The sequence below is a fragment of the Xenopus tropicalis genome, chromosome 3, assembly GCF_000004195.4.
Source record: "Xenopus tropicalis strain Nigerian chromosome 3, UCB_Xtro_10.0, whole genome shotgun sequence".
NCBI lineage: Eukaryota > Metazoa > Chordata > Amphibia > Anura > Pipidae > Xenopus > Xenopus tropicalis.
The window spans coordinates 68,631,271-68,658,484 of record NC_030679.2 but is presented as its reverse complement, the minus strand read 5'-3'; the positions used below and the strand labels follow the sequence as shown (position 1 = coordinate 68,658,484).

Sequence of the window (27,214 nt, the reverse complement as noted above, 5' to 3'; positions counted from 1 at the left end):
TATTCAGCACATGGGCAATAAATTCATTAATAGGAAATAGGAAGTTATGTCATTAAAAATTTCCTGAAATTGTTACTCCATTGGACATATACAAAACTAATAATATCCATAAAAATGCCACTTAAAAAAAAGGAGGGCGAGACATTAACTTAATTGGAAAAACCTGCTGCATTTCAATTTTTGTATCATCACACCTAACTCAGTTCAGGTAAAAGAAGTATTACAAAAACAAATCCATTGGCAGGGTGTCATACCTTTTACTGATTTTATATTGGCTTGCATGTGACATGTGTTGCCATATTTTGATGCGTTTTATGCAAGATAGAGTATATTTATACCATATAAAAGTGGCTGAATGCTGAAGTGTTCAAAATTATTCATATTTCAAACAGCAACATTTTATTTACAACATACAGTGGTGTGAAAAACTATTTGCCCCCTTCCTGATTTCTTATTCTTTTGCATGTTTGTCACACAAAATGTTTCTGATCATCAAACAAATTTAACTATTAGTCAAAGATAACACAAGTAAACACAAAATGCAGTTTTTAAATGAGGGTTTTTATTATTTAGGGAGAAAAAAAATCCAAACCTACATGGCCCTGTGTGAAAAAGTAATTGCCCCCTGAACCTAATAACTGGTTGGGCCACCCTTAGCAGCAATAACTGCAATCAAGCATTTGCGATAACTTGCAACGAGTCTTTTACAGCGCTCTGGAGGAATTTTGGCCCACTCATCTTTGCAGTATTGTTGTAATTCAGCTTTATTTGAGGGTTTTCTAGCATGAACCGCCTTTTTAAGGTCATGCCACAACATCTCAATAGGATTCAGGTCAGGACTTTGACTAGGCCACTCCAAAGTCTTCATTTTGTTTTTCTTCAGCCATTCAGAGGTGGATTTGCTGGTTTGTTTTGGGTCATTGTCCTGCTGCAGCACCCAAGATCGCTTCAGCTTGAGTTGACGAACAGATGGCCAGACATTCTCCTTCAGGATTTTTTGGTAGACAGTAGAATTCATGGTTCCATCTATCACAGCAAGCCTTCCAGGTCCTGAAGCAGCAAAACAACCCCAGACCATCACACTACCACCACCATATTTTACTGTTGGTATGATGTTCTTTTTCTGAAATGCTGTGTTATTTTTACGCCAGATGTAACGGGACATGCACCTTCCAAAAATTTCAACTTTTGTCTCGTCGGTCCACAAGGTATTTTCTCAAAAGTCTTGGCAATCATTGAGATGTTTTTTAGCAAAATTGAGACGAGCCATAATGTTCTTTTTGCTTAAAAGTGGTTTGCGCCTTTTTTGCCCAGTGTCTTTCTTATGGTGGAGTCGTGAACACTGACCTTAATTGAGGCAAGTGAGGCCTGCAGTTCTTTAGATGTTGTCCTGGGGTTTTTTGTGGCCTCTCAGATGAGTTGTCTTTGCGCTCTTGGGGGAATTTTGGTCGGCCGGCCACTCCTGGGAAGGTTCACCACTGTTCCATGTTTTTGCCATTTGTGGATAATGGCTCTCACTGTGGTTCGCTGGAGTCCCAAAGCTTTAGAAATGGCTTTATAACCTTTACCAGACTGATAGATCTCAATTACTTTTGTTCTCATTTGTTCCTGAATTTCTTTGGATCTTGGCATGATGTCTAGCTTTTGAGGTGCTTTTGGTCTACTTCTCTGTGTCAGGTAGCTCCTATTTAAGTGATTTCTTGATTGAAACAGGTGTGGCAGTAATCAGGCCTGGGGGTGACTACAGAAATTGATATTGAAATTGAAAATTGAAATTGATAAACCACAGTTAAGTTATTTTTTAACAAGGGGGGCAATCACTTTTTCACACAGGGCCATGTAGATTTGGAGTTTTTTTTCTCCCTTAATAACGTAAACCTTCATTTAAAAACTGCATTTTGTGTTCAATTATGTTATCTTTGACTAATAGTTAACGGTTTTTGATGATCAGAAACATTTTGTGTGACAAACATGCAAAAGAATAAGAAATCAGGAAGGGGGCAAATAGTTTTTCACACCACTGTAAATCAGCCTCTGAAACTGTTTTTTTTTTTTTTTTTTTGAAAGAATGGCTTTTGGCTTAAATGTTAGGTTCCATCAGCCATTGAATGGACAGGGATTTTTTTCTTATAATTCCTTCTGTTACAGTAAGGGTAATGTCCTGTGTCACCCACAATAAATCTCTGCTACTGCGGGCAACTAATATCCCCGAAAAGCAGTAAATGAAATCATCAGTGGAAAGGCCTACACATCACTTTGTGTTTCCGAAGTTGCGCAAAGTTTCCTCCTGCAAGTAACTTTGCGTGACTTTGGAAGGCCTTTACAATCTGGTAACATTCATTAATAGGTCACTTATTAGAATATAAATTGTCTGTTGATTAGGTATTCATTCTGAAGGTACAGTTTTTTTGTAGAGGGCTGTTTGGCAAAAGATCTCTAAGTTGGTCCCAACAGCTAATAATCAGTAAAATTACTCTAAACAGCCTCCAGAATTACCTACCTTTGTCCCAGCATGCTCTCTGACCTGGTTCCTCAGTCAGAAGGTGTTCATTTTTCTTTGCTTCCTTGTGCAGAGTGAAGCCCCACCCCACTTCCTGTTCAGGACTCTCATTAAAAACAAAAACCCTGCTAATGCACAGACTGGCTCCTGCTGCCTCCAGGCATGTGCAGAAGGCTCTCCAGGTCAACAACAGTAGTCGAATTGAAGAAAGAACTGAACAGGAAGTGGGGGCGGGGCTTCACTCTGCACAAGGAAGCTAAGAAAAACGAACACCTTCTGACTGAGGAACCAGATCAGACAGAATGCTGGGACAATGGTAGGTAATTCTGGAGGCTGTTCAGAGTAATTTTACTGATAGAAAAAAAATGGTTTACTTATTCTTTAAAAACGACAATTTCTGATGATCATAAATCTCATGAAAATGCTTACGAAAATAACGTAATAGTCTTGATAATATCTTAATGGTGTTCCGAAAGTCACAAAATTTTCTTATCAGAACAATAGTAAATGGCAGGAAAACCTTTCTGACTTTGATCCTTCTGTGCATGTTTTTGGAAGCTTCCCATATGACTCAATGGCACTCTGCAGCTCCAACCTGGCCAAAGGAAAGTCATGATACTGAAGCTTGAATGAATCCGAAACTTTCGTACTCAGTGCGACTCAAAAATTGTTGCAAAGTACGAAAAAGTTGTGCAAATTAACGAAAAAGTCACAAAAATATGCACAGTACGAAAACTTACGAAAAAAATTAAAAAATTTTGTATTCGGAAACAATCGTACTTTGATAAATGTGCCCCTTAGAGTCATACAGTGAAAAGAAGGCTAAAGATATAAAGTTAAAATAATAAACACAAGATAGAAAATGTGTATTTAAGGAATGATACCTTTGGAACCCTGGAAGAAGAAATACTACTGCTATACTGCTCTGGGATATACACCTTCATTTAATGGAAAGAGGCATACCTGCGGCTATACTGTCCCACGCACAAGCTGCTGAGTCAGCAAATGAATGTGATTGTTGATGGCTCAAATATCAATGAGATGAATGTGAGCTTCAGGCTACTGGCTCATTGACAGCTGCAGCTAACAAACATTTGCTGGGAGGATATATTTAGTGAACATGCAATGCCTAGAAATGTTTCTGATTTAACAAGGGATCATACAGAGAACCTAAATATGAACTGTCACTTTTTACCCCATAAAAAGGGGTGGCTTGCTGCAGACTTCTATATTATATCTACCAATCAGACATCAAGATTTAATTGTCTGCAGTCAGAACATTCACAAGCATTCATCTTATTGCTCACAATTTACTGGCCATGACCATATTTACCTAAATTATGCAGTATTCTTGTCTACTCGCTGTGCAAGCAACTCTACTTATAATACTTCCTGCTGACCAGTACAATATTTTCCCCATGGTTAGGCCAGTGCAGTAATTTTACCACTGAGAAATGGTGCAATAGTTTTGCCTGGAGTAATGTCCACTAAGAAGTATATCTACCTACACTGCAGATAATTAATGAAAGTGCATAACTCAACATAATGTGACCTAATTTACTGTGCATATTAATTGCCATTGGAAAATCATTCAGGCATTGGTAAGAATCATTAATAGAGCAAGCCACACTCCCCAGTGACTTTAGGAAGATTAAGTCAGCTCTCCCTACTAAGAGGGCTATGGACACATAAATCAGAAAATGAGTGGATGCTTTTGCAGAGAATTGTTATGTACTTCTCAACATTATGAGTACTGGTTATATCAGGCAACCAATGTTATATATGTGACATTAACATAAAATACAGAGTCCAGGGTTGGAAAGGAGTTGAACCCGCTGTTTTTTCTTTCAGTTATTTACGTTTGCTTTATTTTACCTAAAATATATGAAGAGGATATTGTATGTAGCTACTCTTGCATTCAACAACTTTGTTAACTTTCATTATCTCAACATATAATCCTCCTGTAGAGCTGAAATCCCTTTACAAAAGAAAACACAGCAGGAATGGGCTAAGCATTTATATCACAAAAGAGTTGGGAGCATTGCCCATAAGAAAATGAGATGGAACAATCTAATAGGGTTGTCCCAAGCATTTACAGAGAGATATCAAACCATTTAAGTGTAGATATTCCACTGTACAAAGCCTATATATATTTTCATAACAATGTACTCAGTACTTTATAGCACAAACATATGCCATCCCATTCACTCACTAAAAACAGAAGACAGTTTTAGTTTATCCTTTAAGGAGACATATTGGATGATTGGAAAAATGATAATTTTGTAGGCAATTATGAATAATATATGGTGATGGTTTCACTTTGGGCTAAAAATTACTCCTATCTGTAAAATGGCCCCTTTATTGGAGCTCCCTATAGATCCTATCAGTTCTCTGTCTGTGTTTCCAATGAAGGGTGGGCGTGTCCTAACGGTCCCTGCCAGAAGCACACTAGGAGGGGATATCCAATCACAGCCCTGCACTCACACAAGCAAAGACAGGCTTCAGTTCCCTATCGGGTCAGCCTAGCTGCTGATTGGTTCCTATCCTGCAGTGCAGTGTATTGAGTGCCACAGGCTCCCCTGCACATCCAGAAAATTCAGCCAGCAGCATGTGGAACAGATGAGCTGGAATAGTGGGGTTTTGGTGGAATTTCTCAATAAATTAGTCCAAAACACAACTTTTTAAGTTCAATCCTTCTGTATTTAGAGGAGTATAATTCACTGGTATATTCTTAATTTTTATATGATATGTCTCTGGGTTCAGAATACTGTAAATTGATGCTGTTCTCAGGGCACCATAAACAAGAAACAAATTGTTACTGCATAGTAAACTATGATTTTTTCATTAGTTAGGGTGGCCATACGTCATAAGATCCGCTCATTTGGCAAGGGCCAAACAATTAAATGATGGGAATCGACACCTTTATACTGGGTTTACTTCAATATTGGCATAATTGTAAAAACAATCAGCAGTATCAGAACACTCATCTTGCTCTCTAGTTATGGTTGTGCAGAACTAGGCCTCTACAGACAGCAGTCACAAGAAAAACAGGAGCTTCAGAGCCCCAAAGAAGATAATGCAGATAGAGAGAAGCAAGTTGATATCAAATCTAATTGACTGGAAATAATGTCTAATGAGTTTAATGCCATCAAACAAATTGTATGAACCAGAAATCGTTTGTTGCACAAACATAGGAACAAAAACATAGTCCTGTTCAGAATAGTTAATTGCCTATAAGGTAATTCCATGTACCAAACACTTACAAGATGATGCCTGCAGGACCCAGGCAGATAAATCAGTGCATAGGAGTATGGAGGGGACAGACTAGAAGAGGCACCTGTATACTGCTATCCTTTTCTGTTGCTGTATTTGTGACAGACAGGCAGGGAACTGAAATAAAGGCAGGTGTACAGGCAATGTACTGATTAATCATAAAGGGGGTTATGTAACAACAGACACACAATGTTCTCCAGCTCTTGTATCTTACAGTAGTTGCTATGGGTTACTGGAACTAGGGCAATCTTTGCACCTGCTTTCTGCGGGGTTGTATGTGAGTATAAAATCTCTTTTAGTGACACTGGTGTGGGAGTGATTTGTGTATGTGCACTTTAGTTTCTATATCAGTTTCATACAACGAGTAGGCTGACGTTGGGTTTTATTGCCTGGCTGTCCAATATGAGGACCAAAGGGCTGACACGGTCCTCAAAGCGGTTCGGCCCCTAGCTTGCCCACACTGACTTTGGATTAAAGTTTATGACGTGGGTTGTATTTAAAACTATGTTTTATTTGCCAGACTACCTGCCCGCTAACTGGAGTAAAGTTAAGTAGCCGTGTTCTGCTGCATTTAGTCGTGACAATATGAATTAAAGCGATTACTATGGATACTGGGAACTGCAGTATTGTATTATTGAGGGTCACGTGTGCTGGCAGTCCGCTAAAGCAGGAATGTGCAGGTGAACTGAGAGTTAACTCTTGGCGGGCTGGAGTAGGAGGAGTAAGTGTGCTTCTGACGGGCAGGCAGAGGGTTAAGTGTGGGCTTACTGGTGGGGGCTGTCCTCTCGGCTGCTCTCCTCTTCCCTGGCTCCTCTCACTCAGTCCTCAGCAGCTGGAAGATGGCGACGGTGGAGGGGAGTGAGGAAGAGCAGGCTGAGCCTTTCTGCACTGCCCAAGGGGACACGGATAACGTAAGCGCCTCATTGTACTGCAGTTACTCCATGCAAGTGCTGCCCCGGCAGTGGGATCAGGGGGAGCGATGTGCTTTTAGCTCTGAGTCTTAGGAGCTGTCACTGGTTTATTAGAGCGATATTGATTCCTGCTTCTGGCGTACAATTTTCTGGCTTTAGTAAGAAACAGAGAGGTGCATTCGAGGGCTGCACAAATGGGGTTCGCAGCTGATTGCAGGGATAATATATGGGGACGTGTATTGGTTAAGCCTGATTCTTGCAGGGATAATATATGGGGACGTGTATTGGTTAAGCCTGATTCTTGTGCTGTATAATGCGAGCGTGCCTAGGGATTTATGTAATAAAATGTGTCAAGTGATGGTTATATGGTTCCGCCTCCCAATTGCACTTCCTAGGAATGGTGGGAAGCCGCTTGGATCTGCGCCTCCTTTCCAGTGCTTGCGATTAGCTTTGTCGCATAGGTTTTGTCTAACTGCGCTCCTCTAATTGTGTGCACTGCTGTTGAATAGGAGATTTGAAAATTCTATGAGAAGGCTGGCTCTCAGTGTATGTAACATCAGCTGTGCAGGGGAGCTGTGTCTCTATGCTGACTATCATAGACGTCTATAAATAATAGAAGACTAAGCAGCTTGAGCACAGGGATTCGCTTGTTATGATCAATATTGTATTAGCTGTATGACGACAGTGGGTTTTATTTCAATTAGTAATGTTACGTGTGTAATTTATTACCCTGTTTTCATAAGGGATATCCCAGAAAGATGGTAGGACATGGGGATTCAGTCTGCAGTTAAGTCCCCTCCACAGGGCAGACTCCCTGTACCAGAGCCCCACCATAATAGTAAGCCCAGAGTGTTATTGGGGGGGGGGGGGGCAGCATCTTTTGATAACCCCCAAATATGGAAGAGAGTAGGATATCTCTAGCAGCCTGTCTACTGCTGCTTACTTTACACACTATCCTAACCTAGAGCTCAGGGAGAAACTAAAATATTAATCTTAAAATATTACCCTTTCATAGACCCCAGGATTCTCAAGAAAGACTAGGAATAAGATTTTTTTGGATCCTTCTTTCTCAAAAGGGATTAGGAATAAAGGCTTGTTCCCTGCAGGTAAATGTTGTAGCTGGATGCTTAACAAGTTGCACATTATTAGTGACAATAAACTGGCCACCTAAGTAGCTGGTAAGGGAGCCAAAGAAAAAGACACACAGTTTGTAGATTTTGTGGCTTTTTTCCATTTTTTGCCCATTTGCCATATGAAAGATAAATTACTAGATTCCCCCTCAACTATGGATTGGTTATTCCACCAAAATTACTGCATTACAAATGATTACTCTCTGCACAATTGTCCATATATCCTTGCATTAGGACACGGTGCAATATAATGTGTTATACTGCCTATGCTATTTCCCAGCTCAGTGGAAAAATGCTCACTATTGCTGCTGCAAAGATGTACATGGGTATTTCCCTTACCCTGATGGTGTGATTGTTGGTGGGGCCATTAATGTCTGTCAGTCAACCTTTTTAGAGCAATAATTACTTGACTTGTGATCACACCAGTAGGGCAATGGTGTTTACCCTGAAAGTCTATGAAGCTGCAATTACAAGGGGGGTTGTGAGCATTTTGCAACCCTTCTTCCTGGAAATAGTCCTGGGTGCCTTTTAAATTTCCATTATATATATCAAACATTATTTATAATTTTAAATTAATTTGAATACAGAAACAATATATCAGAAAGCAGGTCCTCTCTAATCATAACTCAATTTCCCACTATTCCTTGTTCAATTCTGTTACTCTTGGAGTACTGGTTTGAGAAGAATTGACTGATGATACAATGTTGCAATGGTATGCCCAGCCAGGAAAAGGAGAGAAAGAACCTACTCTAAGTTGGAATTACATGTACACATATCTTTAAAACCATCGTTTTAATTGTTTATATTAATGTAAATTGTTTAGTTGGTTAGAATTTCACTTTTCTTTTATGCAAAAAAAAGTTTATGGGTGGACATTTTGAATAGATGTGCAAAGCTTATATTTCTTGTGCTTTAAAATAGTTTAACAGTTTAAGAATTATTATTTATGCCAACTACTTTTATAATACCAGCATTACTTGCTACTAAGTATATTATATTACAAACACGTATTAAAGGAGAAGGAAAATTAAAAACTAAGTAAGCTTTATCAAAAAGGTCTATGTAAATACAGCCATAAGCACTCACAGAGTCCTCTATCAAAAAAAACCACAGGATTTCTAGGGCTCTTTACTCAGGTATGATAAAGCTTTCTGCAGAATAAATATAGTGTTCTAGGTGGCACTATTGTGGCAAATCTATTGGCAGCAAAATGCCAAAATGACTTTTCTTCTCCTTTAGGGCTCTTGCACACGGGGAGATTAGTCGCCCGCGACAAATCTCCCTGTTCGCTGGCGACTAATCTCCCCGAGTTGCCTTCACCTGCCATCCCACCGGCGACAATGTAAGTCGCCGGTGGGATGGCACACGCGGCGGCGTGCCGAAAAAGACTGCCTACAACAGTATAAGTGGATCTTCGGAAACAAAACTGGTTGCTGTTATTACACAGCTGCGCATGAAATATTCAGGTCAGTTTCTAGTCGGTAGTGGGTAGTATGGAAATTGATTGTGGATAGGGTTTCTCAGACCACCCTTCCTATTCTGATTCCATTAAGGAGGGAGAAAAATTAAACATTAAAATATTAGTCTGAGAGCATGGATAAGTAGCTTGGAGACATATTTGGGGGACCTAAGCTCATTAGAATTAAAAAGTAGAAAGCAAGCATAGAGTAGCCATACCTGCTAATATAAATTAGGTGCAAACCTGAAAGCAGACACAGACTTTCTTGATATACTCCGTTATTAAATGATTATTTAGGAAAATAAAACAATGTCCCTAAATGGCCACAATTACTTATTCTATAATGATAAGGCTGTAGATTAAGCTGTTTTGGCACAGCCTAATATAAACATTGCTGTTATGCACAAGCATTCCAGGGGACAGTGCCCAAAATAAAAACAACTCAGTACCTCAGAGTGCAAAATGTACCTACTGTTTTCTCTAAAATTTACCTTTATATATTACATCAGCGTGCCTCTGTGCTTGTTTATATATTATACAATTACATTCCCTATTATTTTGTGAAAGTCAGTTTGTATGTATGTATACTTACATATCCATGTTCTGTTTATTGAATGGAGATGCCTAGAATATATCTGTGGCTATCTGTATCTGTTGTGAATACTAATGTGTTGCTAGGCAACATTTTAGAAAATTGAAAAAGTGTCATCCATGATTAAGCAGACCTGCAATGTGCATTTCCGGTGTTGTTTTCTTTACTGTTCACAGAAGTACATCATTCATGGTAACAGGCAATAGGCTTTAAACAGTGTCTTTTGAAGGAAAACTTCATATTTTATGGAGAGATCATAAGCAGGTTAACTATTGACTTAAGGGTGAAGACACACAGAGCTACTGGTAGCAGCTACTTGTCGTGACTACTAAAATAGACAATGCTGATCATTTACTGATAATTGTCCCTACATGTGTTTTGCGAAGGCAGTTCTCAGTATTGTCTATGGCAGGGTATTTTCTGGCGTTTAATAGCCATGGAAAAGTAGCTGCTACTAATAGCTCTGTGTCGTCACTCTAAAAGTTAACCAAATATTAAAGGGGACCTGTCACCCTAAGAAATCATTCAAAATTATTTTCTATTGTGTAAAATAAACTTCACTTAAGTAATATAAATCTTGTTTCCTTTAGTCCTGGAATTACACAATCGCATCAAATAGGCAGCTGCCATTTTGTGGACACTGTTATTAAGTCAAGCTTTGTATCACCCCAAAGTCTTGTGTATGAGCCAGAATGGGGGACCAGATGGGCCCAGGCCCATGTACTGGCTACACAATTAGATGGTTAGGAGGGAGGGGGAAGGTGAGAGCTGAATTGAAAGTTTAAGTACTTGTCTGCCCCTAAGCATAGAGGGGGGTCAGGCAATATATTATTGACAGCTGGGATTTTGAAATGCCTTTTATAATGGGTTTGGATGTGTTAATATAAAAATTAATTTGGGTTTCATGTTTAACTTGAAAAGGACTTTTATTATTCAGCTTTTTATGTCTGGGTGACAAGTCCACTTTAATCTGTGATGATGTTTCATGCTTTGAAGAAAAAGTTAAGCTCTAACAAACCATAATTAGATACTACATCATCTTTTAATATAATATTCCATGCCATTCTAGGCACTGGCCCACAGGTACCATATAGAAAATTTTTCAATCTTATGCTTCCTCACTCATGGTGACCTGTCCACGATATAATGTCTTGTGAGGCCTTCACATCCTCAGGCTCGAGGTACATGTCCACCCTCTGCACTTGCAGAGATGGCTAAGGGAAACTTTTTGCTACAGGGCCATGCTGCAGGAAAGTGGTATGGAGATACCAAATTGGGGGTGGTGGTGAAGGCTCCATGCGTAGGTAGTAACTTTAGTATTTTTTTACCTTTTAATGAAAATTGAAAATTGTGTATAATGAGCACCTTCTATTAGCCAGAGAAACACCGAAAAGTGTGCAAGGTGAAAAGTTAAATAAATACTGCCATGGGAAACATATTTTTTTCAAATCAGTTAATACAGCTTCTCCAGCAGAATCCTGAATTGAAATCCATTTTTTCAGAAACACAAACAAATTTTTATTTATTTAATTTTGAAATTTCACATGGGGCTAGCCATACTCCTCATTTCCCAGGGTGCCACAACCATGTGATCTGTGCTCTGATAAACTTCAGTCTCACTTTACTGCTGAGCTGCAAGTTCGAGTGATATCACCCCCCTCCTGTTACATGGGAGTAGGAGAAACAATAGGTTACCTAAAAGCAGTTTTAATGTGTAGACCTGGTGCCTACACACCAATATTACAACTAAAAAAAATACACTTGTTGGTTTAAGAATAACATTTTAAATGGTGTGAATGGGAGTGAATTATTTGCTATGTAAACAATCCCATCAGGGTACTCACTAAAAATTGGTACCAGAAAAAAGCAGACTGACATTGGCCACTCCAAGGCATCTGATAAACAATTAGCACCCTTAAGAATTTGGGTGATAAAGTGGGGTATATTAGCCTATAGGTATTCAGTTGTATCTACAACAGTGTATCTGGTGTTCTCACATCAATGATGAGCCTGCCTATGGTCTCTCAATGGCATCTAATCTGATGTCCGTTAGCCCTCAGTGGCTGACTTTTCATTCTGCTGAATTCCACCTGTGCCACATCCCTACAATCAGCCCATTATTGTTAGTATTAAGAAGTTCTGCCTAACCGAAACTAAAATGCATTGGACACGTTTCACCCTCTACACAATATGGCTTTGTGAAAGGCTTTTGATAAAGCAGAAAGTCAGAGTTGAAGCTGCTGCTCACTTCGTCAGCCAATATCGAAACAGAGTACGATAATTGGTGCATGTGTGGTGGGAGATGAGGCAACAAATATCTGCTAAAGCCTTGGGCATTGGTCGTCTCATTGATCGGGCAGGACTGAAAATTTTGATCTGGTGACTTTTTCCTTTGAGATGGGAAAATTAAATCCTTTGTTTTTTACCTGCAAATATGATGATTCAGCTCTTAGGCTGATGCCACATGTGCCGTTTTTCCGCTGCATATTTTCTAATTCTCTCGGCGGCTGAAAAACGCCTGATATCATCATCCATAGAAATAACTTGAAAAGACGCGAAGCAACCCACACAATGCGGAAATACACTAGAAAACGCCTTAGCACAGATTTTTCAAGCGTTGGCCGAAATACGCCAGTATTTGCAAAGCAAGCTATTCCTATGTATATGCAAAGGCAGCTGCCACACCTAGCAGAAATACGCGGCGTTTTTTGCTATTTCGCACTATTAGCACCATGGAAACGGGATTTGCTTACGTCACCAGTACTAGGCTGAAAAACGCTATAGTCTCGGGCTGTGTGGCTTGTGCGGCGTTTTTAGGCTGAAAAAAAACACAGCAGAAAAACGCCACGTGTGGCATCAGCCTTAACGTGGACAAACGATCTTCCTACAACCAATGGTCATGGGAAAGTGTACGGCCACCCTAACATCAGTGGTGTAACTACACCAGAAAGGAGCCCTGCAAGAAATTCTAGCTCTCACCTTCAGCTTGATCATCCCAACTTGCTCCTTCCCACTCACTGCTGGATTGTGGCAGGAGTTTAAGTACCTGGCTGGGAAGCAGGACTACAGTGCAGCAGAACCTGCAGTCTAGATCCCTTTTGTGGAAAACATATCAGCCTTCTTAATCTTTTATCTTTCTTTCCTATTTCAATTTTTCATAAAATTTAATGAAATGCAATCAGTCTAGGGCTAGGCCATGTGGCAACCATACCTGTCCCTCACCCCACCCCCTAGACTGCTGTAGGGTAGTTACCCCCACTGGATGACATAGTGCTTCTGCAGGTGGAATTTTCCATCATGTCCTGGGAATGTCCAACATAGCATACCACAAATAGTATGAAACAGTTTAATCAGTATATAAAGAGACAGCTTTAATAATGTAGCTGGTCCTGCGGTTTTGAAATAATTGAATAAGATTACATTCTGATTGTGTTCTTATTAGCTCCCATTTTTGTTAAATGTGTTCTGTAATGAGATTATAACATGAAAATACGAATGATGTGACTAAGAGTTCGCTCACTTCAAAGCAAACTGCTGTAATGTTGAGGGTCACTTGTGCTTGGCAGTCAGGAAGCCTAAAGCAGGAATGTGCAGGTAAATCCAGAGTTAACTCTAGGCAGGCCTCGGTAGGAGGAGTAAGTGTGCCTCAGACGGGCAGGCAGAGGGTTAAGTGTGGGCTTACTGGTGGGGGTTGTCCTCTCGTATCTTTTCTTGCCTGGCTCTTCTTACATGCAGTCCTCAGCAGCTGGAAGATGGCGACGGTGGAGAGGATCAAGGAAGAGCAGGCTGAGCCTTTCTGCACTGCCCAAGGGGACACGGATAACGTAAGCGCCTCATTGTACTGCAGTTACTCCATGCAAGTGCTGCCCCGGCAGTGGGATCAGGGGGAGGGGGTTGCTCTGAGCGCTGCTCTATGCTTAGGAGCTGTCACTGGCTGCATCATATATCAAGTGTAATCCCGATCCCATAACTGCTGGTGCCTAGCGATTTGCACTGAGCCTACGGCCTCCAGATGTGTTGGAATTACATCGCCCACAATTTCTACACAAATCCAGCTCCTAGCAAAACACTGGAAGTTGTAGTGTCACACTGCTGTGGGATGTAAATGTGTCTGCCCTGGGTTGTTGTTATGCTGAAATGTATCACACACTCTGGCTCTGAGAGAGGGGAAGGTAGAAGTGCATAATGAGGGTTGCCCTATTGCCGCTTGCTAGTGATTGCAGAGGAGACTGCTGAGCAAACCCTGCCTTATCCTATGTGCTAACGAGATCAGTGATTTATTATACCTCCATTTACTTTCCATTTCCTGTTTCTCCTGAATCACACAGGAACGGGGGTATGAGATACAGCCACAACTAGCAGGACAGCTGTGTGGATTTGCACTAGTTGTCCTGAGAGCATATCTTTTCAAAGTAGCTATCTGTAATGGTGTCAGTTTTGTAATGTGATGATTCTTCTGAAGAATTCAAATTACATCAGATTGGTTGATAACAGGGATTCATTTAATCATATTAAAATCCCAAAAAGAATCAAAACCATAATTACATATTCAAATCTGAAAAGGACATTTCTAAAAATGCATTACAAAATTGTTCAGTTTTCAAGCATTTAAATGCCAGTTGACTCTAAGGGTCTGGATATGGTTTGACTGTGCAATTAACATTTTGTCAAGTCCTACTAAGGGATTTTACTAGCGTTTCTTCCTGTGTTCCCCTGTGGTGGATAGTTCATGTGTTCCACTGCAGGAGAATGCAGGAGTTAAAGCAGCCCAGTCTATTCTCCCTGTGGTACAGGTGAGCACCTAATACAGGCACAACACATCCAGATACATTCTACCTGTGTTCGCTGGTTGCCTGTCCCACAAGTACAAACTAATAGGTAATATAGGGCTGTGTTAACTCCACCACAAGGGAAAACAGGAAAGAGACACTTGTATGCAAGAGTCCTCAGAGTTCTGAGGCTTGGCTCAGTCTCTGGTTTTGGCTCAGATTATGGATGTGCTTCCCTGTTTATAAGTAGGGATTTCTACTTTCCAGCCAATTCTTCTCTGTATCTAATGCTAACAAATCCTTGCCACCATTCATTTGGCTTTAAATATCACCTCTATGATATCCAAATATTCATATCCACTCCTTCACTAACCTCTGAAATACACATGCTCATTAATTCGAGATTACACTTATTTATCTAACAAACAACTGATCCTACCATCTAAACTTCTGGCCCTTCTCTTACATTCACTTTTAGTACATGCTCATTAAAGTCTGTCGATACAGGATGCTGACTGAGATGCTGAGATCTATGTCCCTATGCCTTTAATTATATAAACACCACAGTAAGATCCTGTTATTTTTAACAATGCAATATTTTCAAAATCCATCCGTTTGTGACTAAAGCAACAGCTTATGCATGCATCCTTGATCACTGCAACCTGTTAATACTTGGCCACCTTTACTCCCCATCTTTCCCTTCAGTCTGCTGCTAGAATCCTCCTCCTCTCCGTAAGAAAGAACACTCTCCTTTGTTATTGAAATATTTGCTATGGCACTCATAAAGCATAATCAAATCCTTCTTGTGTCCCACTTTTAACCTTTTATCTCTGTTGCTGCAACATACATTTGAAACTCTTGGTGCACGTAAATATGCATGAAAGGGACATCCAACCTATTATATATATATATATATATATATATATATATATATATATATATATATATATATATTATTTACAGTGGTATAAGTAGATATAAATAGACCCCTCTGAATTATAGGAATAGACCTTTTCATAACATGTGTTGCTCTGCTATGAGTCAGTGCCCTTCTGGGCCTTCTGTACCTCCTAGGGCCCTAGCAGTGGCAGGGTCTGTTTAATCATAAATTATGCCATTGGGTATTTGTTCTATCATCGAATGTTCCCCATCTGTTGCATTAACAAATTAATTAGAATATACAGTGTATAGAAAAATACATAAATGCATAATTCTTTATTTATTTTTTTTCTTTATTCTTTATTCATAACATCTGATGTGCAAAGAAAGCAATATCTCTAATATTAATAAATTCAGTTACTTGAGTTCTTGCCAAAGCTCTGGATTGAGGGTTCTCATGACAGCACATTTAGCTGTACTAAAATGTCTTTGATTGCAATTGTTCTTGCTGTTTGAATCCTTTGGTTCTAATTTTATTGTCTGTTTTTGTATTTTTTTGTTACAATGTTCCTCTATCAGATCAAGGAGTTGTGACTCAGTAGGGACTCCTTTGGTTGCAAGGTGTATCATTCTTTGAACATTATTGAAAGACTGTAATATTGTATTTTCTTTTCAGATAACTGCCACAGATAACATATCACTTGGTTTCTCTGCTAACATTAACATTAGTGTTGTACTTATTAGGGCTGTGACAGACTAATCTCTCCCACGCCGGTGACTAATCTCTCTCTGAAATGCCATCCCACCGGCTAGAGTGTAAATCGCTGGTGGAGTGGCATACGCGGCCATTTGCCGAAATCACCGAAGTTGCCTTGAAAGGAAACTTGTTCAGAAAATAAAACACAACAAATGGGCAGGGTCCTTATGTATCCCATACCTGTTTTACTTGTGGTCCAGTTTCAATAGCCATAGTAGGTACTTGGGAACTCTTCTAATTTATTATGTGTTTTGTGTTGCCTGCCTAAACATAGGAAAACAAATACGAGGAAAGCCACAGAAATTGACCCCAGCAGGGAAACAACTTACAGGTATGGGACCTGTTATCCAGAATGCTTGGGACCTGGGGTTTTCCGGAAATGGGATCTTTCCGTAATTTGGATCTCCATACGATAAGTCTGCTAAAAATCATTAAATATTGAATAAACCCAATAGGCTTGTTTTGCCTCCAATAAGGATTAATTATATCTAAGCTGGGATCAAGTACAAGGTACTGTTTTATTATTACAGAGAAAAAGGAAATCATTTTTAAAAATTAGAATTATTTACTTATAATGGAGTCTATGGGAGATGACCTTTCCATAATTCATAACTTTCTGGATAACGGGTTTTCGGATAAGGGATACCATACCTGTATACATATTCCATTTACTTAGGTGGAGAGAAATTCATTTTTTTTTACTGTGTAAAACAGTGGATCTGGGGTTTCAAAAGCAGTCACACAGAAACTTTGAGAAATACATATATATAATCAGTTTCTTCTAGAATATCAGTATCACATACAATAATGTTCTAATACAGTGACCACAAACAACCTTTGGTGGCCACATAGTGAGTGTCCAAAGGCGTTTAGAGAGGCTTCCTTCTCTAAACTGCAACCTTTTAGCTGCCTATTATCAGGGGCTTCTCAGTTTTATCAGCTCCTTTGAAGTGAAACTGGTTTGACATTCTTGTTTAGCTTCAGAAATAATGAAAAATCATATCATATATTTTTTAATTAAAACAATAGGTAAAAAATATGCTCAACAAAAACCCTATTCTTTAAGCTCATGGTTTGTGCTTTTGTCCATTGAAATATGGTGTGATCCTAATCACTTTTTTATCCATCACACAGTCTGGTGATTATACAAATCGTTTAGAAATTATTTGAAATAAATGATTATCTGTTCATAGTCAGCAATTGTGAAATTATATTCCAGGAATGACCAGCCTGTCTTCCATACAGTTGCAACAATGAGTGTCACTAGTGCAAAGGGTGGTAGATCGGCTTCATCTAGAAGGCCAGTGGTTAACAAACTCCTCAACTGATCTTGGTACAACCATACATGAGTGCGCACTATTTCTCCTAAAGTCTGATAATTATAATTTAGCAAATATTTATGTGATGTAAGGATAGTAGTTTCCATAAAAACCACTAGGGCTTTATTAATATCACAAAATTATTTAAAAAACCCCAAAGAAATTGTGAAACCTTAAACCATGTTTAACACTTGTGACATGCCATGCACAGTGAAAAATGTTTGTAAATATTTAAATCATCAGGTAACCCACCAGCCATAAAGTATTTGTAATGCAAACAGTACCTGGTACTAATGCAATGAAAGGCCATCATAAAAAGTTCAGTTGTGCTACAGGAAAGAAAATTGAGCAAAATTGGCAATTAGCTGATTCATGAGCAGTAGTTGTACTTGCTTCAGGCTAACTATAGTTAGGTAGGAATCTCATGGTGCCCAATTCACATTTTGCTAGTAACCTCTATTTGTTAATATCATCCTGTTTTTATGGTAAATATTAAAGGGATTGACCATTATAATTGTTTAGATTTCTAAACAAATCAGAATAATTGCACACACAGAGGCATGCATTCAGCTGATATTTACTGCGTTACTATTTACTGTATGGGTTTCTTTGACAGTATTCTGAAATGCACTAATTACTCTTTGCTAAAATTAGTCATGGGTATTACTTGGCTTTATCAGTGTAAGGTTACTGCGGCATTTCATTTTCTGGGCACAGTAGTTAATCACATGTAGTTTTGTTTTTATCTGTCTAATTTACTTGGTGACCTCAGAGTCACAACGTTTAATAATACTGCTATATGAGTTAATATACTGTACACATACAGGCACATTTATAGGGGCCCATTTCTTATGCTGTGTAAAATGAAATTTGCAGAAAAAATGATATAAATGGAGAGTTTATCAAGGTGTGCTTTATTTTATGCTGTCTGACCATCAGATTTGATGCAGTTATTTAACACTGCTTAAGACCTTGTGTAAGTAAGTTCCACTGGAAGTCGCTCTGAGAAAAAACATGTACAAAAATGATATTATTTATGCGGCGAGCCTGGCGTGGCAACTTCTGTTGGCGTTTTTTACACCACATAATAAATCTGCCCCTTAGTGTAAATTACTACAGGCTGTGCCACAATAAATTCTCAATACTGAATCAGGAATGCCTAATATCTCTGGCTGTCTGTCAGTTGGTTGAGAATAGTAGTGTGTTGCTAGGCAATGGGTTTTCAAACTGGCATCCATGCATAATGCACTATTAGCTGTGCCTCACTCACTACTCACCGACTATAGTCCCAGTAAACTACTGTGTACAAACAAATATCACATTGATTTTGCCATAAACAGGTTACATTTGTGTGGTATAGTAGAGGTGTGAGATCCCTTATCCAGAAACCTGTTATCCACAAAGCAACATTTTACGGAAAGGCCATTTTAAGCAAATAAGGATTTCTCTTTTTCTGTATTAAAAAAGTAGTTTGTACGTGACTTTAATTAAGATTTAATAAATCCTTATTGGAGGCAGAACAATCCTATTGGGTTTATTTAATGTTTAAAAGATTTTTAGCAGACTTAAGGTATGGAGTTTCAAATTATGGAAAGATCCCTTATTCAAAAAACCCCATGTCTGAAGCATTCTGCATAACAGATCCCAAACCTGTACGATGTATGAGATTCATTGATGTTCATAAGTCCCTAAAACTGAACTTGTGTTTTTTAGTAGACTTAAAGGAGAAGGAAAGTCTAAGTCACTTGGGGGTGCCAAAATTTTAGTCACCCCCAAGTGACTTAAAGGAACAGTAACACCAAAAAATGAAAGTGTATAAAAGTAACTAAAATATAATGTGCTGCTGCCCTGCACTGGTAAAAGTTGTGTGTTTACTTCAGAAAGTCTACTATAATTTATATAAGGGCTCTGGCACACGGAGAGATTAGTCGCCCGCAACAAAACTCCCTGTTCGCGGGCGACTAATCTCCCCGAGTTGCCATGACCCGCCATCCCATCGGCGAACATGTAAGTCGCCGGAGGGATGGCACACGTGGCGGCGCGATTTCCCGAAATCGCCGAAAAAGCCTTGCGAGTCTTTTTCGGCGATTTCGGGAAATCACGCCGCCTTTGAACAGTGAAGTCGGCTTTTCACTCTACTGCGCATGCGTTTGTCCGGGACAATTGGCGGGAGAAGGAAGGAGGAAGCACTCTCGACAGGTACCCCAGGCTGGTGCTGTTTTCTCCTAACAGGGGCACCAGCCCAGGGTACAAGGTAAGCGATTTAAGTCACTTGGGGGTGCCTAACATTTTGGCACCCCCAAGTGACTTAGACTTTCCTTGTCCTTTAAAATATAGTATTTTTTTTTATAGTTTATTTCCAAACTATGAGAAAGATTCTGGAAAGCTCTAGGTCCTAAGCATTCTGGATAACTTGTTCGATGCCTGTAAAAAGAAGGTCAAATAACTGTTTCAGCATGGATTTTAGGCTAGCTTAGTTAAAATAAAATTCATCAAGATACAGTCATTGTCTTAAAGAGAGTAATCTAAAATCTTGAATGCTGTGTTTTCCAAATTTACACACTACAGATGCAATAGTCTCTGATAGGTCTAGTTTTTTTTTTTTTTTTCAAAATAGGAATAAGTAGTGCATAAGCATATACAGCAAGGTTACAAGTGCTTTTGCATGGCCATTTTCTAGCAGTTGTGGGTCTGGTACTTGAATGCTGTGCAAGATAAGTCAAGGGAATAGTGTGCGGGAACAGCCACTCATTCAGCAAATCTTTGGGAAGAATTCTTGATTAAAAAGTAGCTTCATTGGAGTACCATATGATTACGTGTCTGTGAACAGGCGATTATGGTACTCCAATAAAGCTACTTTTTAATCAAGAATTCTGTCTGAGGATTTGCTCAATGAGTGCCTGTTCTTCAAAAAAAAAAAAGAAAAAAAAGTGACATCTGTGGCTGGTGCCAAATTTCTACAGTGCACCTATTTTAAAAAAAAATGTCTGAACCCCCACACTTGTTTTCAGTGGCACAGATAAGTGTGTTCTTTAAAGAACTTAAAAGTCTTACAAGACCATAGGATGTCATTAATTATGACCATAGGAGTTTTGGTATGCTAAGACCTTTTTTTTTTTTTTCTTTATACCAGTAAATGCTAAATGTGTATTTGAAGTTCTTGTAAGTACTTTTCTAAATGGCTCTTTACATGGGTGTCTTTTTAAATATGTACCTTCAAAAAGTTATCTTTTGTCTACATGGTGTTCTTTCTTTCTGTGTAATTACCGCAGTTTAACTGCGTGTAAATGTACTTATCTAACGCCTACACCAGAGTAGTTAATTATATGTTGACAAGATCCAAATATCTAAATTAAAGGTCTGCTCCATGCTAAACATTTTGCTTTGTAAAAAAGAACATTGCAAGTAGTGTGGATGTTGTGCTTTGAATTTTATTTTTCTAAATTGGTTGTAGGCAACAGAATGGTACCTGTTTTACTTCTCCCAGTGTGCAAAGTGGTAGACTGAGCTAAGTGTAGATAATAATCAACAAGACAAATAGACATGGTTGTTTAATATTTTTAGGGTACTAGCACACAGGGAGATTTGTCACCCAAGGAAGTCTGCATTACTGCAGACACAAATCCCCCAAAAATGCATTTTCGGAAGTCTGGCTTAATTTAGGAAAATTGCCTTCTTTTGCATTTTCAAGAGAACGAGGTGGATCGCCACAAGTGAGTTTTATTTGTGGCAATCCAAAGGTGAGTGAAGAAGAAGGCATTTATACTGCAAGTGACTCCCCATGTGCTAGTACCCTAAAAATGTGAATTACTTAAAAGGGCTTTGTTATTTTTCCTTCTGCAAACAGTGCTTTAGTCAATTAGCGATATTATAGACCAGGGTAAAAAATGGCTACAAAAACTTTTCCAAAGTTCAGTGTGTGAGCTGCACCTCTGGTGGCACACCTAGCATATGGTGCTGTACAAGGGAGCTCTGTACTACTTGAGCGATGTGTACCTTGAATTGATGCTAATTTCAGGAATCTTTATCTTTAGGCCTCTTTTCTTACACACCCATACCATGTTTATACACATACATTGAATGCCATATATGGTGTTGCTTTTTAAATTTTAATATGCTGCAGACTGAACAGTTATTGGAAAAGAGTCTGATGTAATCCACAAACAGTGAGGTTATCAGTACAGGTACAGTACAGGTATGTGATCTGTTATCTGGAAACCCGTTATCCAGAAAGTTGTGAATTACAGAAAGGCCATCTCCGATAGACTCCATTATAAGCAAATAATTCTAATTTTTAAAAATGATTTCCTTTTTTCTGTAATAATAAGAGTGCCTTACAGGTATGGGACCTGTTATCCAGATTGCTCGGGACCTGGGGTTTTCTGGATAAGGGGTATTTCCATAATTCGGATCTCCTACCTTAAGTTTGCTAAAAAAATATTTAAACAGTAATTAAACCAACTAGGATTGTTTTAGCTCCAATAAGGATTAATTATATCTTGGTTAGAATCAAGTACAAGGTACTGTTTTATTATTACAAAAAAAAATATTTTTAAAAATGTGAATTATTTCATTAAAATGGAGTCTATGGTGGGAGATGGCCTTTCTTTAATTTAGAACTTTCTGGATAATGGGTTTCCGGATAAGGGGTCTGATACCTGTACTTGATCCCAACTAAGATACAATTAATCCTTATTGGAATCAAAACACATTATTTAATGTGTAAATAATCTTTTAGTAGACTTAAAAATCCAAATTACGGAAAGATCCCTTAACCGGAAGACCCCAGGTCCCGAGCATTCTGGATATTGGGCCCCATACCTGTACTTGGATCTAGAACCTATGTAGGGCTTTTACTCTTTAAGATTAAACCTCTTTTGAGGGTTATAGTAATTGGTTTGCTTTCCTTAAAATCTTCCTCCCTGGAAATTTTAATATGGTAGGGCTGCATTTTTTGTTCCTTTACAAATCACTCTCTTTGCACATGGAAAGCAAGTAAAAAATCAAGAACTTAAGCAAGCCATTGTAGGTTGAATCACTTCATTTAGGAGGCCAATAAGTTTCAAGTCTTACACAAAAGAAGTAGGACTAACTAGCCCAGAATGATAAACTAAAACATCTCTATGAATTAAATGAGACATCAGGCTCTAGAAAACAGGCGGAAGGTCTGTACTGTGTATCTGTCTTTCAGGCTGGCATACATAAAGCTGCTGAGAGTCACATGTTTGAAAGCAGCTACCAATAAAGGTAATGTTTAATTCACAAAGAGCTTCTAGCTCCTAGTAAATCTATTCTGCCCCCACACACTCTGAAAGCAGTATTATTCTACACACTATTGAAGAGGCCTTTCATGGGAAAGCAGAGTCATGTGAAATAAGCACTAATAAAAGCTGCCAGTGTGCACACAGTTATCTAGTGGGGCAAAGGGTATGATTGTCAACAGCTAACAGTACTTGCACAAACCTCAAACTAAAATGGTATATTATAGTTGCCAATTCTATGGTGATCCTAGAGTTTTACTTCCTGACCCTGCAAAATTTCCAGCTAAATTTAAAATGAGTGAAGCACTATTTAGTACAAACAAATGCAATACAAATTCAGAAGGCTGTGCTTTGTTCTAGTACTAACAATGTACTTGTAAAGCAGGTTTTATAGGTGTTCTGATTAATTAGTAGATTTGAGACACTTCTCATTGTTGCAGGCAAAATTTTGCATGTCCCAGTCTACAACTATGATGAGATGAAAGCACCAAAAATATATTCCATTTAGAAACAGAAAATTTAGAAAGTGTTGTGTATTCTCCTGGCACATACCGGCTTGCTTGTCATTGCACACACAGGCTGTGCAGCTAATGACCTCATGCATTTACTGGTGAGATCATTGTCCTAACGGGATGTGTTGTGTACATGTAATTGCCAGTACAGGTATGGGACCTGTCATGCAGAATGCTCGGGACCTGGGGTTTTCCGGATAAGGGATCTTTCCATAATTTGGATCTCCATAACTTGTCTGCTAAAAATCATTTAAATATTGAATAAACCCAATAGGATTGTTTTGCCTCCAATAAGGATTAATTATATCTTAGTTGAGATAAAGTACAAGGTTCTTGGGAGATGGTCTTTCCGTAATTCGGAACTTTCTGGATAAGGGATCCCATACCTGTATATTATGACCAAATTGACTAGCAACATCAGTCATACTGTGGCCAGCATAAATCTCATTTAGTTTCACCTGTTTTATATCTTTTTACTTCTTAAAGTAATTGTGTTGTTCTCTTTCTATGACCTATATACCATAGCCTGTGCCTGGTACACTCTTGATTTCTTGCTCGTTAGTTTCTTTTTCAGCGACAGTTATTGCTATTTTGCATTAAGTGAATGTAATCTAACTGTTCATTCTATACCATTAGGAAATATTATACTCCACTATAAAGAGTATATATTAGGTAGTTCTTTTGGGGTGAAAAATTCTGTTGGAAGTCTTTTTGGTGGAAGACTCACTGATACAATGCCATAATATGAATCTCTGTTGTTAGTGTAAGACACTAATAGTATAAACTAAAGAAATGGAAAATGTAGTACAATATGATACATTCCCTTTTTATGGAATCCAAGATGATGTGGGTTGTGTTTCTCTTGATGTGGGTTGGAGGTAAAATGAAATTCTGTCTTGAGAGAGAAGCATATAGAATGGTTGGTGTTTATGCAATTTTATAATTCATGACCATGCCATCTAGAGGGTTTGTTTACCATCATCAGTTGCAATGCTAGGAGCAAATATCTGTGCAGAACACTGTTCAGTAATTTCCTGCGCCTGCTGTACCTCTCTGTAGCTGGACCATGTGCCACTATACTGTTTGCGCTTGTTTTACAAAATGGGCCACAAGGAGCGCAAAGAACTTTGGCTCAAGGAAGCCCTGTATTTTCTTTGTTTTTTGTTTGCAGGTCTGCATTTTTACAAAACAATAGTTTATCTTCAAATGTTATAATACTCTTAATTAAACAGCTCCACATAAAACTGCTGGCATATTTTTGTTTTTTTTTCTAGAAGAAAGACTTTAATGTGGAAAATCTGAGCAAGCCAGAATTACGTTTCCTTTTAAGTATTCTAGAAGGAGAATTGGAAGCAAGAGACCTTGTTATTGAAGCCTTGAGGGTAAGTTAAGCTTCTTGTGCTATTCCTTTTTTATTATGCTACATATTGTGATGATAGTATTAAGTGCAATTGTAATGGGATATTAGGATAACCCCTGTCTGAACCTGTTGATTATTATTTGCTGCCACTAGTTTTACAATTGCTAAGTTATATAAGGGAAAGTGGAGAGGTGACACATACTATGAAATTCTTACTTTGCTCCTTTCCTACCATTGACCCATGGTAGTTGTAACAGCATTATATTTATGCTTTCCCCACCACTTTGAACTTCAACACTTTGCAAAAGAGAAACAAATTACCATTCATGACCTGTTCTTTTAAAGCTTCATTTGCTGTCCAGTGTGAATGAACATTTTTGTGGAAAATTTGAATTTCTTAATATTTCTTAGTATTTGTATTTCAGCAATATACAACATACTCATGTGGCCCCTTGACAAGCAAATTAATGATGCACACTGGCATCAGGGTTGTGTGCATAAAACATAGGCATTTACTGTGACCGATGCCTAAGGGATATAACAGAATGCTAGGGATATAATAGAATGCTAGAAAGATCTAGGTTTTAATGTCTTACTGGATGATTTCTCTGAAACTAGGGGCATTTGGATACCTCAAGCTAGAATTCAGACCTGTTGTATTCACTCTCTTCTGATCATTCCAGGAGCACGCAAGTCTGTATAATTCAATATAGGCTATAAATATAGTATGACATAGTTTTAGTTGTGTTGGGATATGGAAGCTCAAGCAGTGTGTGTATGTTTTACTGACACTTAAAACTGATGATTGTTTAATATAATTAAAATGTCCTGGCAGCTCTTTAAAAGCCACTATACTTTGTCTAAATATTTAAAGCTGTAGTAAAAATGTAGTATATTGCACAGTTTGTTTTTAATCAACTTGCTAAATCTTCTTAAAGTCTGCTCAGATAATTATAACCCTATTCAGTTACTTTCATAACCACAAAATTGTGACCGTGGCAGAAAAATACAGAAAACACAGCTAATTTAAAGCGTTCTAACTCCAGTTACTTAATGAAAGTGTACTTTATAGACCATTGCACGTGTGCCCTGCTGGTTTGTAAATTTAGCACATTACGGTATTCATTATTATTACTTTATTTGTAACCGAAGTCATCCTTTTGGAATTCATAAAGTGTCTGTTTCACATTACGTTGTGTCTGAAACCATTCTGATTTTACTATGCTTGAATTAGTGTTGGCTATCATATAGCTTTCTTAATTACATTGCTGTTTGAATGGTCAAGTTTAGGAGGCATAAAAAGCATTCTCAGCAATTCTTTTTTGAGGGTTTATTTTTTTTACATTTAAGGGTATTTAAGAGTAAGCTTGCTAAGGTTAATCTTGAGAAGTGCCAAGATATGATAAGGTATATACAGAGTAATGATGGTGCCATTGCCTAGAGCAGTAAATTGTTGGGCTGACCCCTGGGGGGGGGGGGGTACGGAGCAGTGGCTTGAGGCCCAGTACAAATTATACTTGTGTTGAAACTTGGGGAGAATTCCTGCTTGCTCTTCTAGATACACTTGAAACACAGCTTGAAAGTTGAAAAAAATATTTGCTGTCCTAGATATTCTAGGAACTATGGCAGTGTTGAGACACCAATATTTTTTCCTATTTATTTAACCTTGTTGTGAACTAAAGTGGGCTCTGACAAATAGTTGACCTGCAAGGAGGGCTTCAACTGGAAAATTCTGGCAATTGCTGCCTGTACTGACAATAGGTAGAACTTGGTAGCAAAGAACACAGCAATACTTGCCCCCAATGAAGATTGGTTGGCCATTGAAGATCCTTTGGGACTGTGATCCACTTCTGCTTGATTTATTTTGACAGTACAGAGCAATAAAAAATTATAATGTTTGTTAATTAGTGTGACACAGTGCGTGATGCTTGCATGTGGGCTACTTTAAATTGTTAGTATAGTAAAATAAATGTGTGAAGTTATCTATATTTCAAGAAGAAGTGTAATTATTTTTCCTGAACCCCAAAGAGTTATCTGATCACTTGGCTTATACTTGCCATTCACCAGACCATAATGGCAATGCTCAAATGCTAAATGCAGAAGGCTTCAGCAGGTGGCACATTGTATACTTGCCAGGCCCTGATTAGTTAAATAGAATTGGCAGGAGCATGACAAGCAGAGCTGCCAGAAGGGTGACGTTTAGTAACTGTTAAACTCTATCCTGGAGCGAGCTACTTGTTATAGCAATTGCACCTTTTTTGCAGTTGACTTGTGTGTCTGATCTGTGTGTTTTTAACCCAAGGCTTTGAATGGCAAGAAAAACGGTTCCCTGTGTTATGAGTTGATTCAGTTATCTGTGGTATAAATTAGGTATTTTGAAGGTTATTCTAAATGGTAACTCCTTCATGCTATAGATAAAAAAAGAAGTTACTTATTGATTTGTGCTTTGTACCAAGCACACATGTTCATAAATAACTGATATCCAGTTTTCA

At 38.5% G+C, this 27,214-nt stretch overlaps 1 protein-coding gene across 3 annotated transcripts in view; it reads left to right on the top strand.

Moving 5' to 3' along the window:
- The first annotated feature begins 6,532 nt into the window (after positions 1-6,532).
- The window catches only part of cttnbp2 (cortactin binding protein 2), a 67,771-nt gene continuing 47,089 nt past the window's right edge, over positions 6,533-27,214 (top strand). Inside the window, exons 1-2 of one of the 3 annotated variants that reach the window (XM_002934968.5) lie at positions 6,533-6,684; positions 24,637-24,744. In XM_002934968.5, coding sequence (XP_002935014.2) covers positions 6,613-6,684; positions 24,637-24,744 — 180 coding nt within the window. In that variant the 5' untranslated portion in view covers positions 6,533-6,612. Of the gene's footprint in view, positions 6,685-13,530; positions 13,690-24,636; positions 24,745-27,214 lie in introns of those variants that run through there. The other 2 variants (XM_031898972.1, XM_004912983.4) reach the window with 2 other exon arrangements.